The sequence below is a fragment of the Ammospiza nelsoni genome, chromosome 10 (genome assembly GCF_027579445.1).
Source record: "Ammospiza nelsoni isolate bAmmNel1 chromosome 10, bAmmNel1.pri, whole genome shotgun sequence".
In the NCBI taxonomy this organism is placed as follows: Eukaryota; Metazoa; Chordata; class Aves; order Passeriformes; family Passerellidae; genus Ammospiza; species Ammospiza nelsoni.
The window spans coordinates 11,556,673-11,569,069 of record NC_080642.1 but is presented as its reverse complement, the minus strand read 5'-3'; the positions used below and the strand labels follow the sequence as shown (position 1 = coordinate 11,569,069).

Below are 12,397 nucleotides of genomic sequence, written 5' to 3'. Positions count from 1 at the left end.
ATAGCCTTTCATGATGGCTTTGGAGCAGGGATTGCTGAGGAGTGTGATGGAGCGATGATCCTGGGTAACTGGGGACATGGGGAAGGGCAGTTTCATTCAGCTTTTTGCTATGACTTGGTGCATGTGCAAGGTCCTGTCTAAAATAGCTCATAAATTAAGACAGAGTGATGATTTTTCAGCCTAAGTCACAGCAGATAACAAAAACTGAGTTTAACATTAATCCCAGGGATATTAGTAACATCTTCCATCCCTCTAACAGTCCTCAACTGTATGCTACTGGCTTTGCTTCCAGATAAGTGCTAGTTTTTAGCATATGAAGTAGAGTTGACTGGAAAAATAAGAGCTACCATATCATGAAATGTTTAGCATTTTAATTGGTTTTTTTCCCCCCTTTATATTCAAGAGTAAGTCTGAAAACTGTGGAGTATTTATTGAGGGCATGAAAGACTCCGGATGCTCTCAAAAATATTAGTTTTGCCACACATGCTTGATAGATTCTCACTCCTAAACAGCATCTCTTTTGTTACACCTGGGTTATGTGCCTCAGTACTCTGATCTAGATGTTAACATCTAAGTGTGTATCCCCACTCTCATACCACTGAAGTGCTGGCCAGAAGCTTGTTACATCCTAGAGTGCATTCTCTGGAAAAACATCCATCTCATGAGCTGGTCAGACACACCTGGTCACTTCTTCCAGGTATTAAGGGAAACAAAAGCAGAGAAGGTTTTGGAAGATGGTGTGTGAGTAGGTAACCCTGCTTGAGCACAAGGTAATTCAGTTAAAAATTCACCCTTCTGCTGGGTTCCTATTTGTCCCAGAGGGAGCTGCTTTTTAGTGCACTATTAGAGTTCATTCAGGGGAAAGAGTTCTTTTGAACCACTTTTGTATGTGATAGTACTGTTTTGTCGAAGGAGTTTTTCTGTGCTCCTGTTCTTTCTAGCCTTATGCTGTGGATTTTGTGTAATTTCATGAACTGGAGACAGTTCTGGTTAGTTTCCCATCCTTGCATGTGAAATATGTGCCCTACCTTTCTCTGTGCAGCGCCAACACGGAGACTTGAGTCTGCAGCGCTGTAACAGCGACAGTTTAAAAATGGGTAAAAAAGAAGGTACCTTCAGTTTCAATGGAGCGCCCTTCGCAGGAGGCTAGTGCCTTGGGGCAGGTGGGAAGACGGAGCCTCCCTCGTTTGCAGCGTGCTCATCAGGGAGCCCTCCCGTCTGGGCATCCGCACCCAGCAGTGCTTTAGGACCAGAGGTGTCCCTCTTCCCGGCCCCGCTGCCGGCCCCGCAGTTCGAGCCCCGGCAGGGCCGCGCTCGGTGCCGTCTGTAGCTGGGGCAACGCAGGCACCAGCCGGGCCAGGCCCCGCACGGCGGCCCCGGCGCTGCTGTCTCCTCCCTCTCTCCCTTCCTCCCTCCCTGCCGGGACTCGCAGAACTCGAGCACGGCGGAGAACTCGAGCACGGCGGGACCGGCACCCGGGGGGGGGGGGAAGCGGCAGGGGCCCCGCCGGAGGAGCGGAGCGGAGCGGCCGAGCCCCGGCGGCGGGGGGGTCCCGGCGGCCCGGCCCGGCCCGGCGGGGGCTGTGCCGGCAGGGGGCAGGGCTGGGAGCCGGCCGCGCGTGTTTCTAGGGCTTGACGTCCTTCCAGCCAGCCCGCCCCGCTTCCCGGCACGGCCGGCCCTCCGCCGGCGGACAAGTCCCGAGAAGTGGCGGCGGGGTCCCCCTCCCTCCCCCGGGCGCGGCGGGGCCGCGGCGATGGGCCGGGAAGTTTGGCGGCGAGGGGGCCCGGCGCCCCGCCGCTGAGAGCCGGCCGCTCCGGGGCCGGTCCCTTTTCCGAGGAGCGGGAGGGCGCCACAAAGTGAAATCCATGAGGATTCTCGGGCTTCTCCTGGAGAAAGGCTCGCATATGCTGCAGTGTCTCTGTGGAAGGCGCCTGAGATCCAGCCACAGCCCAGGTGGGGAGCGCGCGTCCTTGTCCCCGCCGCCCTCGCCTCCCCGCCCGGGCGCCGCTCGGCCCGGGCTGGCCCCGTTTCCTCGCCGCCCTCACTCCCTCCCTCCTTCCCCTGCGCCTCCGTCTCGCCGGCGCCGCGCACAGGTGGCCGGGATGGGCCGGGCGCTGTCCGCGGTGCTGACCCCGCCGTGCATCCCCGCACCGAGTACCCTTGATTCGGCATCCCCACGCCCGGCTCCCCTCCGCATCTCCGCCCGCTGATTCCCAAGCCGGCCCCTCTCTACCCGAGGCCTGGCCCCCACCCCACCCTGTGCCTAACCCCGCCTGGAGCCCCCACCCGCACTGAGCCCCCACGTGTGTCCTTTGTCCTCACAGAGATTCCTGCCTCACACATGACCCTCATTATTGCTCCCCGTCCTACCTGCAGCCCACTTTTTCTTCGTATGGGACCCCTGTATTTCTCATCTCACCTGAAACCCCCAACTGTGATTTCTGTTAGCATCTGGCCAATATGGGGATAACCCTCCCCAGAGTGCCAGTGGCCCCAAACAACTCTAGGGTTGGCCCCTGTGTGAGAGCTCTCAACACTTTGTGCTTCTGGTAGTAGTAATGTCGCAGTGGTTTTCTGGTGGAGAGTGCTGAATGAGTTTTTGAATGGCAGTGTACTTACAGGCAAAGAGAAATCCCTGCTTGCTCCTGATGGGGGGCCTGAGGAAACTCCCAACTCCTCTCTCAGCTCCTAGTCTGTTGGGGAGAGAGCCTTTCTCTAGGATGGGAAGGAAGTGCAGTGGGGCGAATTTCTGAACAATATTTGTGATCCTAAACACTTCCCCTGAGCACTTCTTGAAGAGGGGAATGAGTGCATGAGTGCCTTGGTTTGGTGTGGTACTACTCCTGAATTTTAGGATATCTTGTTGAAGCTTTTAAAGTGGTGTTCCTACAGTTTAAAGTTTCCTCAGTGCTACACGTTTCTTCCATGAATCTGAATTTCCCTCTCTAGAACACTGGGTAAATGGTTCTGGAGTGAAATCCTGTGTTATTGTTGTTATTATTAAGATCTATAGAAACTACTAATTGGATGTTTATGAGGGCGTCTCTTAGAGTATTCTTTCCTAATGCTTGTGTCGGGTTTTTTTGTGAAATCTTGGTCCTAGAAGAGAAAAATGTCCCTGCCTCTAGTGCAAATGCTTGGTCTTCTCTTGAAGAGAAAGGCAGTTCTTAGGGGACCACTGTTGCTGCGGTAGCCTGGATTCCCTTATGGCCTTGCTAAGGAAAAGCTGTTAATGGTTATAGGCACCCGTTTATGCCTCAGTAGCCTCTTCCCTCCCATGAAACTCTTGTGTGCAAGTTGCTGTCTGTGACAAGCTCATGGCAACAGGGGAATCTTTGGGAGAGAACACTGGACTTCCTTCAAAGCACGTTCTGCCCTGCTTTGAAGAACAATATGATAAATAAATAGAATAAATTGTGGCTGCATGTGGAAGCCGTATGCACGCTAGTCTCTTTCCAGTAAAAAACTACAGTGGAGTTTTCACTGTAGTGCTATGTGTGAATGTTTGGGTTGTGTCTTTTGGAAGATCAGTAAAGAGAACAATAAGCTACTGGTAAAAGTGGGGTGTGCTCAGGCCATGGGGGATGCTAGGCTGTAACTTTAGAGAACTAGAAGTCAACGATAGTGTCCTAATAGTTTCCTGGCTGAGCTGGTTTGGCTTTACAGGTGGATCCTATACTGGAGTGTGTTTGATGCATATATGGTGCTTGAATCTTTTCTTATGTTCCCTGTTCTGAGGAATGATACTGAACATTGAGTAGTCTTTGTATTTCCTGATGTTGTGCTGTAAGGAGACAGACTATGGGAATGATTTCCTATTGTAATCTCCAACTGAGCTTATTTTCCAGGTACTAGCCCCATGCCACCATGAGCCTGACAACTCCAGATGGGGTCTGTTGCTTTGAATCAGCATGCTAAAATACATTCCCTCTCCTTGGCTGAACTTCTTCATTTTCTGTTAAGGTTGGGGATTATGTTCTTGAATAATGCACAATAAAAAGGAAAACTTCCACTTATAAAAGAGTCAGTGTGGGGTGGGCCTGCTGGGGGATAAATCTCCTTGCTAACTTTTTCAAAAGCTGAGCATGCCCCAGGAGACAGGTGTATACTCTGGCAACAACCCTAAAGGTGTGTGCTGTGCCCAGTGTGGCACTGTGGGGCCAAGCCAGTCAGAGATGTAAACCAGCCTAAGGGTTATAAAATTATGGGAGTGAAAGGACTGTGGAAACATTGACTACAACAGTGGTGGCACAGAATGTTGTGAACTACCTCCGTGTCCTTGATCCTCTGATCTGAAGTTATTCTGATGGATTTACCAAGCCTTTTGCCTTCCTCATATCTGTTTTCTTTAATGCAAACAGCTCATAAGGATGTAAGCACACGTTTAAAGTCAGATTCATATTTGTGTGTTGTGCTGACTCAGAGCGTTAGACCACTCCTGATCCTGACAGAAGCTAATGCATGACACTTCAAAGAGAAACAGTGAAATATTGAAGGTAGTTGTATAGTACTGTACAGCTCTATTGTGATGCTAGCAAAAACATTAGCAAGATTTTTTTTATTGTTATGCAAAGACCTCTCACCTCTTTACTTTAGCTAACTCTAACCTGTTGTTTTCTTATGCTCCACTTCCAAGGTGTGCGCATCTTGTCTAATGGGCAGGCTGGGGTTGTTTGAACACCACCTTGCAAAATGGGGCTTAATGGGTCTCCAGGCAATCACAGAAGTGCAAGTAATTCTTAGTAATGCAGAGTAAGAGATTTATCCTCTTTCTTTCTTTACAAGTATTTTAGCACAGCAGCATCCTGTGTCATCTTTCAGGTGTTATCTTAGTTTCAGACTTTGCAAGCTGACTGATTGTATTGCATGGACAGAGGTATTTCCCGTTCAATGGTGCAACCACAGTTAATTTTGTTAAGTGTTTTTTCCTTTGATTTATTTTCTCTGCTAACATTCTTTTCCCCTTTGCTTAGGAGGTGTGGTTTGCCAGTCCAGAGTTTTTTTTTTTTTTTGCTTTTGGCTTCCTAGCCAAAAGTATGAAACAGATAGCTACTGCACTGTTAAATTCAAGGTAAACCTTAAATAATGCCTGCATTGTTGTTGTAGCTGTGACTAGAGTTGAGAAAAACTATTTTTGCTGATCTGTACCTGGTTTGCAGCCACTTTGATGTAAAAGGCCCTGTACCCATAGACTGCATAATAGCAGCATGGAGAATTCTGCTAGTGAGTGTGTTTTAGTCTTCCTCCATAAGGATTTCTTACTTGGCTCTATGAGTGGTTCTGTCTCATGCCTGTCCTCCCCTTGGCTCTGGCCAGACTCTCCTGTGGGATGCATCATTGCTAAAACCACAGATACTTCTCACATCAACCAGCAACAGCATTCAGCATCAGTGGATTTTCAGCTTTATTTTCAGTAGTAGAGGTTTAGTTGTATCCAGAGACTGATCTATTCTCAAACATTTACAAGAGTGCTTCTCAGTTTAAGTCCCTATTTTGCAAATTGATGCCTTCAGTACAAATTAAGCTCATATTGAAAGTAAATCCTGAACTTGGCTTCCATGGGAGTCTCACACTGGTGAAATTTGGAGATGCTCCTGGAAATATACTGATTGATGCTGGCTTTATGGCAAATTAAAATGATGTCTGGCACAGTAGGTCTTCATATTTCTCCAGGCATCACAACAATAAGTTTGATATTTGGGGCAACAGGAACAAGCATTCTGTCTAGGTAGGCAGGGTCAGGCTGTGCCTCTGCCATTAATCAGCCAGTCAGTTGCTGCCCATATAAATCTTTGCATTTTCCCTGAGACTATTTAGGGCACTGTCATAACAAATCTGCACGTGCAAGACATCTTCAGATGCAAATGGAATCACACACATAGGAGATACAATTGCATATGCAAGAATAGCATTTGGCTTATGAGCAGAACAGGCACTCCTTTGTTTGCTTGTGCAGTCATCTGTGCATCCATCTACATTTTATTTACATACACTAGTTCTTCAAAATTTTCCTACTGCTCTTTATTCAAGTAAACAGCAAGTTACAGTGTGCAGCAAATATTGCACAGTTCAGCTTCAAATTACTGGAAGCAGCAGCTCTGTGTATGTAAGTGACAGATAGTGGAACCTGCAGAACCTGAGTTCAGGGGGCACAGAGAGGCTTTGATCTGTGGCAGCTCAGAGTGTGGATGTGCAGTGCTGCTGGGAGATGGGAGCGGTGGCTTAGCGGGGCTGAGCTGGAGCTGGGAGTGGGTCACAAGGCTGAGAAGCGCTGGGATCTGGCTGGGGGTCATCAGTGCATTTTCCTTCCCACACCAGGTGTGTTGCCTGCCATTCTCTGCCACTGTTATGGTACATATTTTGTTTGGGCTCCTTCTTCGTGTTTTGTGTTTTTGGAGAAGTAACACTTGCTGACCAGTGGAAGTTAAGTAGCTGTGCTGTTCTGGGATAATGGCTATTGTTGACACTCATATGCTAGTGGAAAGAATATCTTTGTCTGATTTAGTTTAATTCACCTGGGAAATGAATTAAACAAAACTCTGAAAACTCTTTTTTATTATAACAGGAGCACTCCTCTGGGGTATTATTCAAGAATAGCTATAGCATTTTAAATCCACGCTTTCCTTTTTTCTGAAGTAACCCTCTCATGCAGACATTGGCTAAGCATCTCTCCTGGAAGTCCACAGTGCTTGTGCATCTTTTTTAAAAAATCTGTTCTAGAAATGATTAATTTTTTAGCATTTTTATTTGGTGAAATTACTTGGTTTCTATCATACAAAAATTCCAGAGATACAAATGATAATGAACTTAGTTATACACATATAACTTTAAGTGCTTGCAGCCAGTTCTCTGTAGTTATGCAAAGGAAAGTCTTTGATATTATGCAGGATTTTATTTTTCAGTTTGCAATAAGGTATTTCATAAATCTTGAAAAGAAATGCAGGTCTAGGAACACTCTGGGTGTAAAGTGGCTTAGCAATGCAGAGCTGTCAGCCAGATGTCTGAGGTTACAGATCTGGGCATCTGGAATTGCTGGATCTTAACTCAGTCCTCTGAGTACTGAAACTTGTCTGGGTCCTACCAGAGCATCACTGATACTGAATCATATTTGAAAAATGTTTTACTTTCTCCGAATGAGGAAATACAAGCAAAATAAGAGTCATTTGAATTTTCTTAAGTACCTGTAATCAGGATGATGAACAGTACTTTGAAGCAGAGGTTGGCTGGTTTATGGCACTTCTCACCTAAAGGTTTGCATGGTTTTGCAAAGGAATAAAGCTTCGCTTCCTTCGTTTCCCAATCTCAGCCAAGAAAAGAGTATGAGGTGTCTGAGGTGTACAATTGCAATGCATTATAAACTGAAATATTTATGGGAAATGTTAGCTAACAATATAATGAAATATTTTTTCAGATTTTCCATTTGTTTTCCTGAATGACTGTGTGTATAAAATTCTGTGTTGCTGTTTTTCCACTTGAACTGTAACTAAAGAATGCAGGGTCAAAGGGAGATATTTAAAGTTGACTTTCAGAGCAGATGCATTCAGCTTAAGAGCTGTGTGACCGTTGTTAGGTTGTGTCCATCGAAGACCAAGGAGCATTTCCGGAGACAGGTCTCAGCTCACTGAACCATCTGAGTGCAAATTTAACTCTATTCGTGCACCTAGTCCCAACCAGAACCATTACTGAACCATTAGATTAGTGGTATGTATCATCCCTAAAATTATTCTTGTTTGCCCTGTCCACAGAGCATTGACAGTAGGCTTGTTTTCTGCTTCCAGCAGATCCCTCTGGAGGTATTTCACAGCCATCAGTTCCCAGATGGGAAGCCCTGTTCATTAAAGAAATTGAAATCTTCCTGTTTATGAGAGCAATCTACTTCTGGCTCATTGAACTTTGTCTCAAAACCAAGCCACTTGTCTTCCCGTAGCCCTTTCTGCTGCTTTCCAGAAGTAACCTGTTTAATTTTTTACCAAACTGATGCTAGTTTTAAATTTTTTAGTCCAGGTTGTACATTTATCATCAAAAGTTCAGCATGGTCTGAAAACTAGATGAGATTTCTTGTAGAATATATATTTTTTTTCAGTTGTAAAAGACCTCTAAGATTGAGTACAACTGTTAACCCAGCACTGCCCAATCCACTAAGTGCCACATCTGCATGTCTTAAATACCTCAAGGGATGGTGACTCCACCACTTCCCTGGGCAGCCTTTTCTAATGCTTAGCAACCTTTCAGTGAAGAAATTTTTCCTAATATACAATGTAAAGCTCCCCTGATGCAATTTGAGGCCATTTCCTCTTGTCCTGTCACTTGTTACTTAAAGAGACTGACCCTTACCTTGCCACAGCCTTCTGTCAGGGAGTTGTAGAGAGCAATAAGGTCCCCTCTGATTCTCCCTTTCTCCAGGTTAAACACTCCCAGTTCCCTCAGCCACTCCTCACAGGACTTGTTCTCTAGACTCTTCCCCAACTCCATTCTGGAGCTGGACGGATCACCTCAGTGCCTTTCTTGAAGTTAGGGGCCCAAAACTGGATACAGGAATTGAGCTGTGGCCTCGTAAGATGCTTGTAATGGATAACAGATGCAATGGTAGTGTGCAAAGCTTTCAATTGTGTGAATAAATGTTTGATTAATAGGCCTTTAAATAATTCTTCTTCGCCTTGGAGGAAAAGAGATGTATAATGTTTAATAATAAAAATAGTGTTTCTTCCCATAGCCTGAAATGGCATGGAAGGAGGTAATAATGTTTTGTATGGCAAAGCATTTTTCTAAATGGCATGTTTATGCCTTTCTAGCATGGTGGCTGCAATTGGCTGCTGGGCCGATTTGCATGTGCTAAATTGCAGTCCTGGGGATCTGTGAAAACAACCCAGCAAAGCCAATCTCAGCTGGGAGCATGGAAGCTTCTGCTAAATTTGTGATGAGCCACCCCCAGGCCCAGCGTGAGTCATTATCATTGTTTTGTTTTCCAGAAGTTGGTACCAAATGCTTCCAGGATCCAAAGCGTGGATTATCTCTGGAATTGTATTTGTTCCCTCAAAGCTTTGTTTGTTCCAGATAAGAGGAAAGAATAGGAAAGAAATCTGGTTTAAAAAAAAAAATTGTTTCCTTATTAGTGTTCTCTTCCTGCTTTTAATGTGCACTCACAGCCATTTGTTCACTTGCAAACCCACTTGTGCATGGCCCAGCAGTTGCTGCTCAGTCCTAATCAGTTTGCTTTGTGCTGCCAAGGCAATGTGGGGGCTACAGTAAATACAGTAGCATGAGGCAACTTGACTGAAGTCATTGTTTGGCTCTGGCAGAGCTGAGGTGGGGAATTTCTGCTGTCTCTTCTTCTATTTGCCTTGCTGGTTTCTCAGTGAGTGTTTTTATGAAGCCACAGCTGTGTGTGGGACCAGCTGGGGCATCCATTTGCTGTAGGTCAGGAGTCTTTGGTCTGAGGAGTGCAATGGCCTGATCCCCAGGATCTTACACCTGATGCCCACTTGCTGTAGTTGCTGGTCCCTGGGGAGATAGGACAAGGTGTTGAGAGGAACTAAAACCCCTGCCCTGTGCTGTGATTGTGACAAACAGTACATTTGTTCCCAACTTCTAGCCCTTGTTTCAGGCTGTTTTCTGAAACAGACTTCTTTGTGCCATGGACTATGCAAGTGTACCTGCAGGGACTGTGGGTGGGATGCAGAGGAAATGCTGAGTCCTGCAGAGGAAAGGTCCAGGAGTAGGAAAATGCATGTGTGTGGGCATACAGAAGCATATAGAAGTGATTAAAATTCAAAACTTCAACATACAGTGGGTGGAAAAGACATGGACACCGTGGGAGGCCTACATGAGCATGGGAATGGAATAAGGAGCTGAGAGCACTGAAAAAGAGGAACGGACAAAGGGGAACTTCTAGTGAAACTGGTTTTAAAATGTAGTTAAACATGCTGTGCTTGCTTTGTGGACAGAAGTACCCAATCTGGTCTTCCCTCCTCTGCATTACTGATTTTCAGGGTGGAGAAGTCTGCTGGGAGGATCCAAAATATGTCTGGAGGGAGGGGCAGGCAAAGCACTCTTCCTTATGCAGCTGAGGGTGAAGCTGAACACAGTTGCACAGAGCATTCAAACTGGAAAAGCACAAAGGATCAAAAGTGTCCATGACATTCCACAAGGCTCAAGCCTCTCTATGATGTTGCTGTGTCTACAGATAACCACTGGAATAGTATTGCAACGTCCTCCATGCTGCAAGTTCTTTCTCAAGCTCTGGGTTTCCTCTTTTGTTGCAATGTGACATGAAAACAAAACCAAAGAAAATAATAATTCTACTTCTGGTGGGACTGGACAGCCAACACGCTGCCACTGCTTTTCTGAGTTCCTGTGACTTAGTGTTGCTATTGTTTATCCGCTTTTGTGGCTTTTTGGTGGTGGAGAGAGGGGCATGTGAGCCTGTGTTGAATCGCAGCAGTGAAAATCAAGCACAGACCCCTTTCCTGTGTCCCAGTGCATGGTGCTCCCCTTGCTCTCAGTTCTGTGTGCCCAAGCCCTTTATTTCCCAGCTGCTTCAGTTTAGCAATAGCATAGGTGTATCCTGGGTGGTGTATTTGTGAGGCTGGAGGGAGTCTTAGGTGGTGTTTTTGAAAGGCTGATTTCCCCAGGTATTTATGCTCAGTGCAAGCAGGGTATAATCTCTTAAATATTCAGCTGGTTGATCAGACAAATATGTATATAATTATTCACATATGGCTTAATGTTCTGTGGCTGTGCTTGGGTGTTCCTCTCTAATAACTCTAATTTACCTTTAATGGACAAGACAAAGAAACCTGGTTTGCTTTTTCCTCCGTTTCTGCATTTGCTGGAGTTTCTCTGATGAATCCTTTACTGTGCTCACCCTTAACCTGAAGAGGCAGTTGTGGGACTATAAATCATGCTCCCAGATGCTTGCAGGCTGCTCAGCAACGAAATGCACTTTCCCTGCCCCGTCTTCCCTGCTAAATGGCTGACACACATCTTAAAGCATCTTGCTGGAGATCTGTTCCTGCCCTGCAGCTCGTTTACAGCACCTTGGCTTAGAAGGTGATGCAACTGTGCTTTAGAGTTGGTTTGGGGCTTTGTTTTTGAGGTTAGGAAAGGTTAGAGTTAGAACAATGAAATTTGTTAAGATGGTGTGTGAATCATGAATAAGGAGGACAATTAAATGGGAGCATGTCCTTTTCTGAGGAAACACTTTAGTGAATGAATTTCACACTTGTTTGGCATTTCTGGCAAGTGGTGGGTCTTGCTGAGAGTGCTCCCATGAGAGTTTCTCTCCTACTCATCCACAGCTCATGCCCTTTGGGTCGATACTTGTCTGTCTAACATGCTGTTTGGCAGGGAATGCTCCCACATCCCAGAGAAGGTCAGGCAATACATGTTCTAAATGATAGTCTGCTAAGTATAAAAATCCAAACCAGAGGCTTTTCTTTGTTAGTAGTGAGAAAAAAACTAACTCTGAACTGGCAGAAAGATCCAGGCAGGCGCACTGCTTTGTGAAATAGCCATGGGTACCTCTTGGGGACTGTGCTAAGGGCTGTCTGCCATAAGGCTGTGTCTACTCCATGGGAAGAGTTTATTGCTTATGTGCATGGCCACTGAAGAAAAGTGGTTCAATAAGAAAGTCAGATTTTGATAAGGGACTGGCAGGGTGTAGAAAGAGAAATGTAGAGCCCTGAAGTGTTCTGGGAAGATACTTATGGGTCTAATTTCCACCCAGAGCAGGGACCAAGGACTTGTAAATCCTGCTCACTCAGCCCAAAGGCATCACTTCTCTTTCTCTCCTGTCACCCTGTTCCCTTGTGTGACCTCCAGACTCACTGCAAGCCTCAGACTCAATAGATTTTCCCTGATGCTTCTTTGCTCCTAGTCTGTAGAAGGGGAGGACAGCACAGTGCTGAGGAGGAGAGAAAGGCATTGAATCTCTATTATTTATGGGAGTGTTGTTCATTTGGCTGGTAAAATGCTGCTGGGATTAAGTGTTAGAGGAATGATGGGCTTGTTACTCAGTGAGCACATGTTGCCCCACTAACTACCAAAGGACAGTCGTCTGTTTTAGCACTTCTATAATCGCTTGTTAAGCTTTGAGACTAAGAGCCAATATGTCTTACTCCCTACTTCATCTCTACTTTATCCACAATGGTGTTGTGTTATAGAGGCAGATCTTCACTGGGTTTAGTGTAGCCTGGAAAGAATTGTTTGGAAAAAAATGAGAGAAACCTCTGAAAAAGTCACCAATAGAAAGATAAAAAGAAGTAGCGTCAATTAACAGAAAAATACAAGAGCAATTAATCTGGGCCAGAATAAAGTGTCCATCTAGTCCAATAGCCGTCCTCCATCCACATCAAACAGGAAAGAGTAAGAAAATATGATCTGTCCCCCAAATGCTCTC

The 12,397-nt window shown here is 45.8% G+C and overlaps 1 protein-coding gene across 2 annotated transcripts in view; it reads left to right on the top strand.

The window, feature by feature from the left end:
• Window positions 1–12,397, top strand: part of FGF12 (fibroblast growth factor 12) — a 218,670-nt gene that overhangs the window by 78,197 nt on the left and 128,076 nt on the right. The window contains exon 1 of one of the 2 annotated variants that reach the window (XM_059479616.1): window positions 1,779–1,953. The exons of the other annotated variant lie outside the window; for it this stretch is intronic. Coding sequence (XP_059335599.1) covers window positions 1,866–1,953 — 88 coding nt within the window. The 5' untranslated portion in view covers window positions 1,779–1,865. Of the gene's footprint in view, window positions 1–1,778; window positions 1,954–12,397 lie in introns of those variants that run through there. 2 annotated transcript variants of the gene reach the window in all.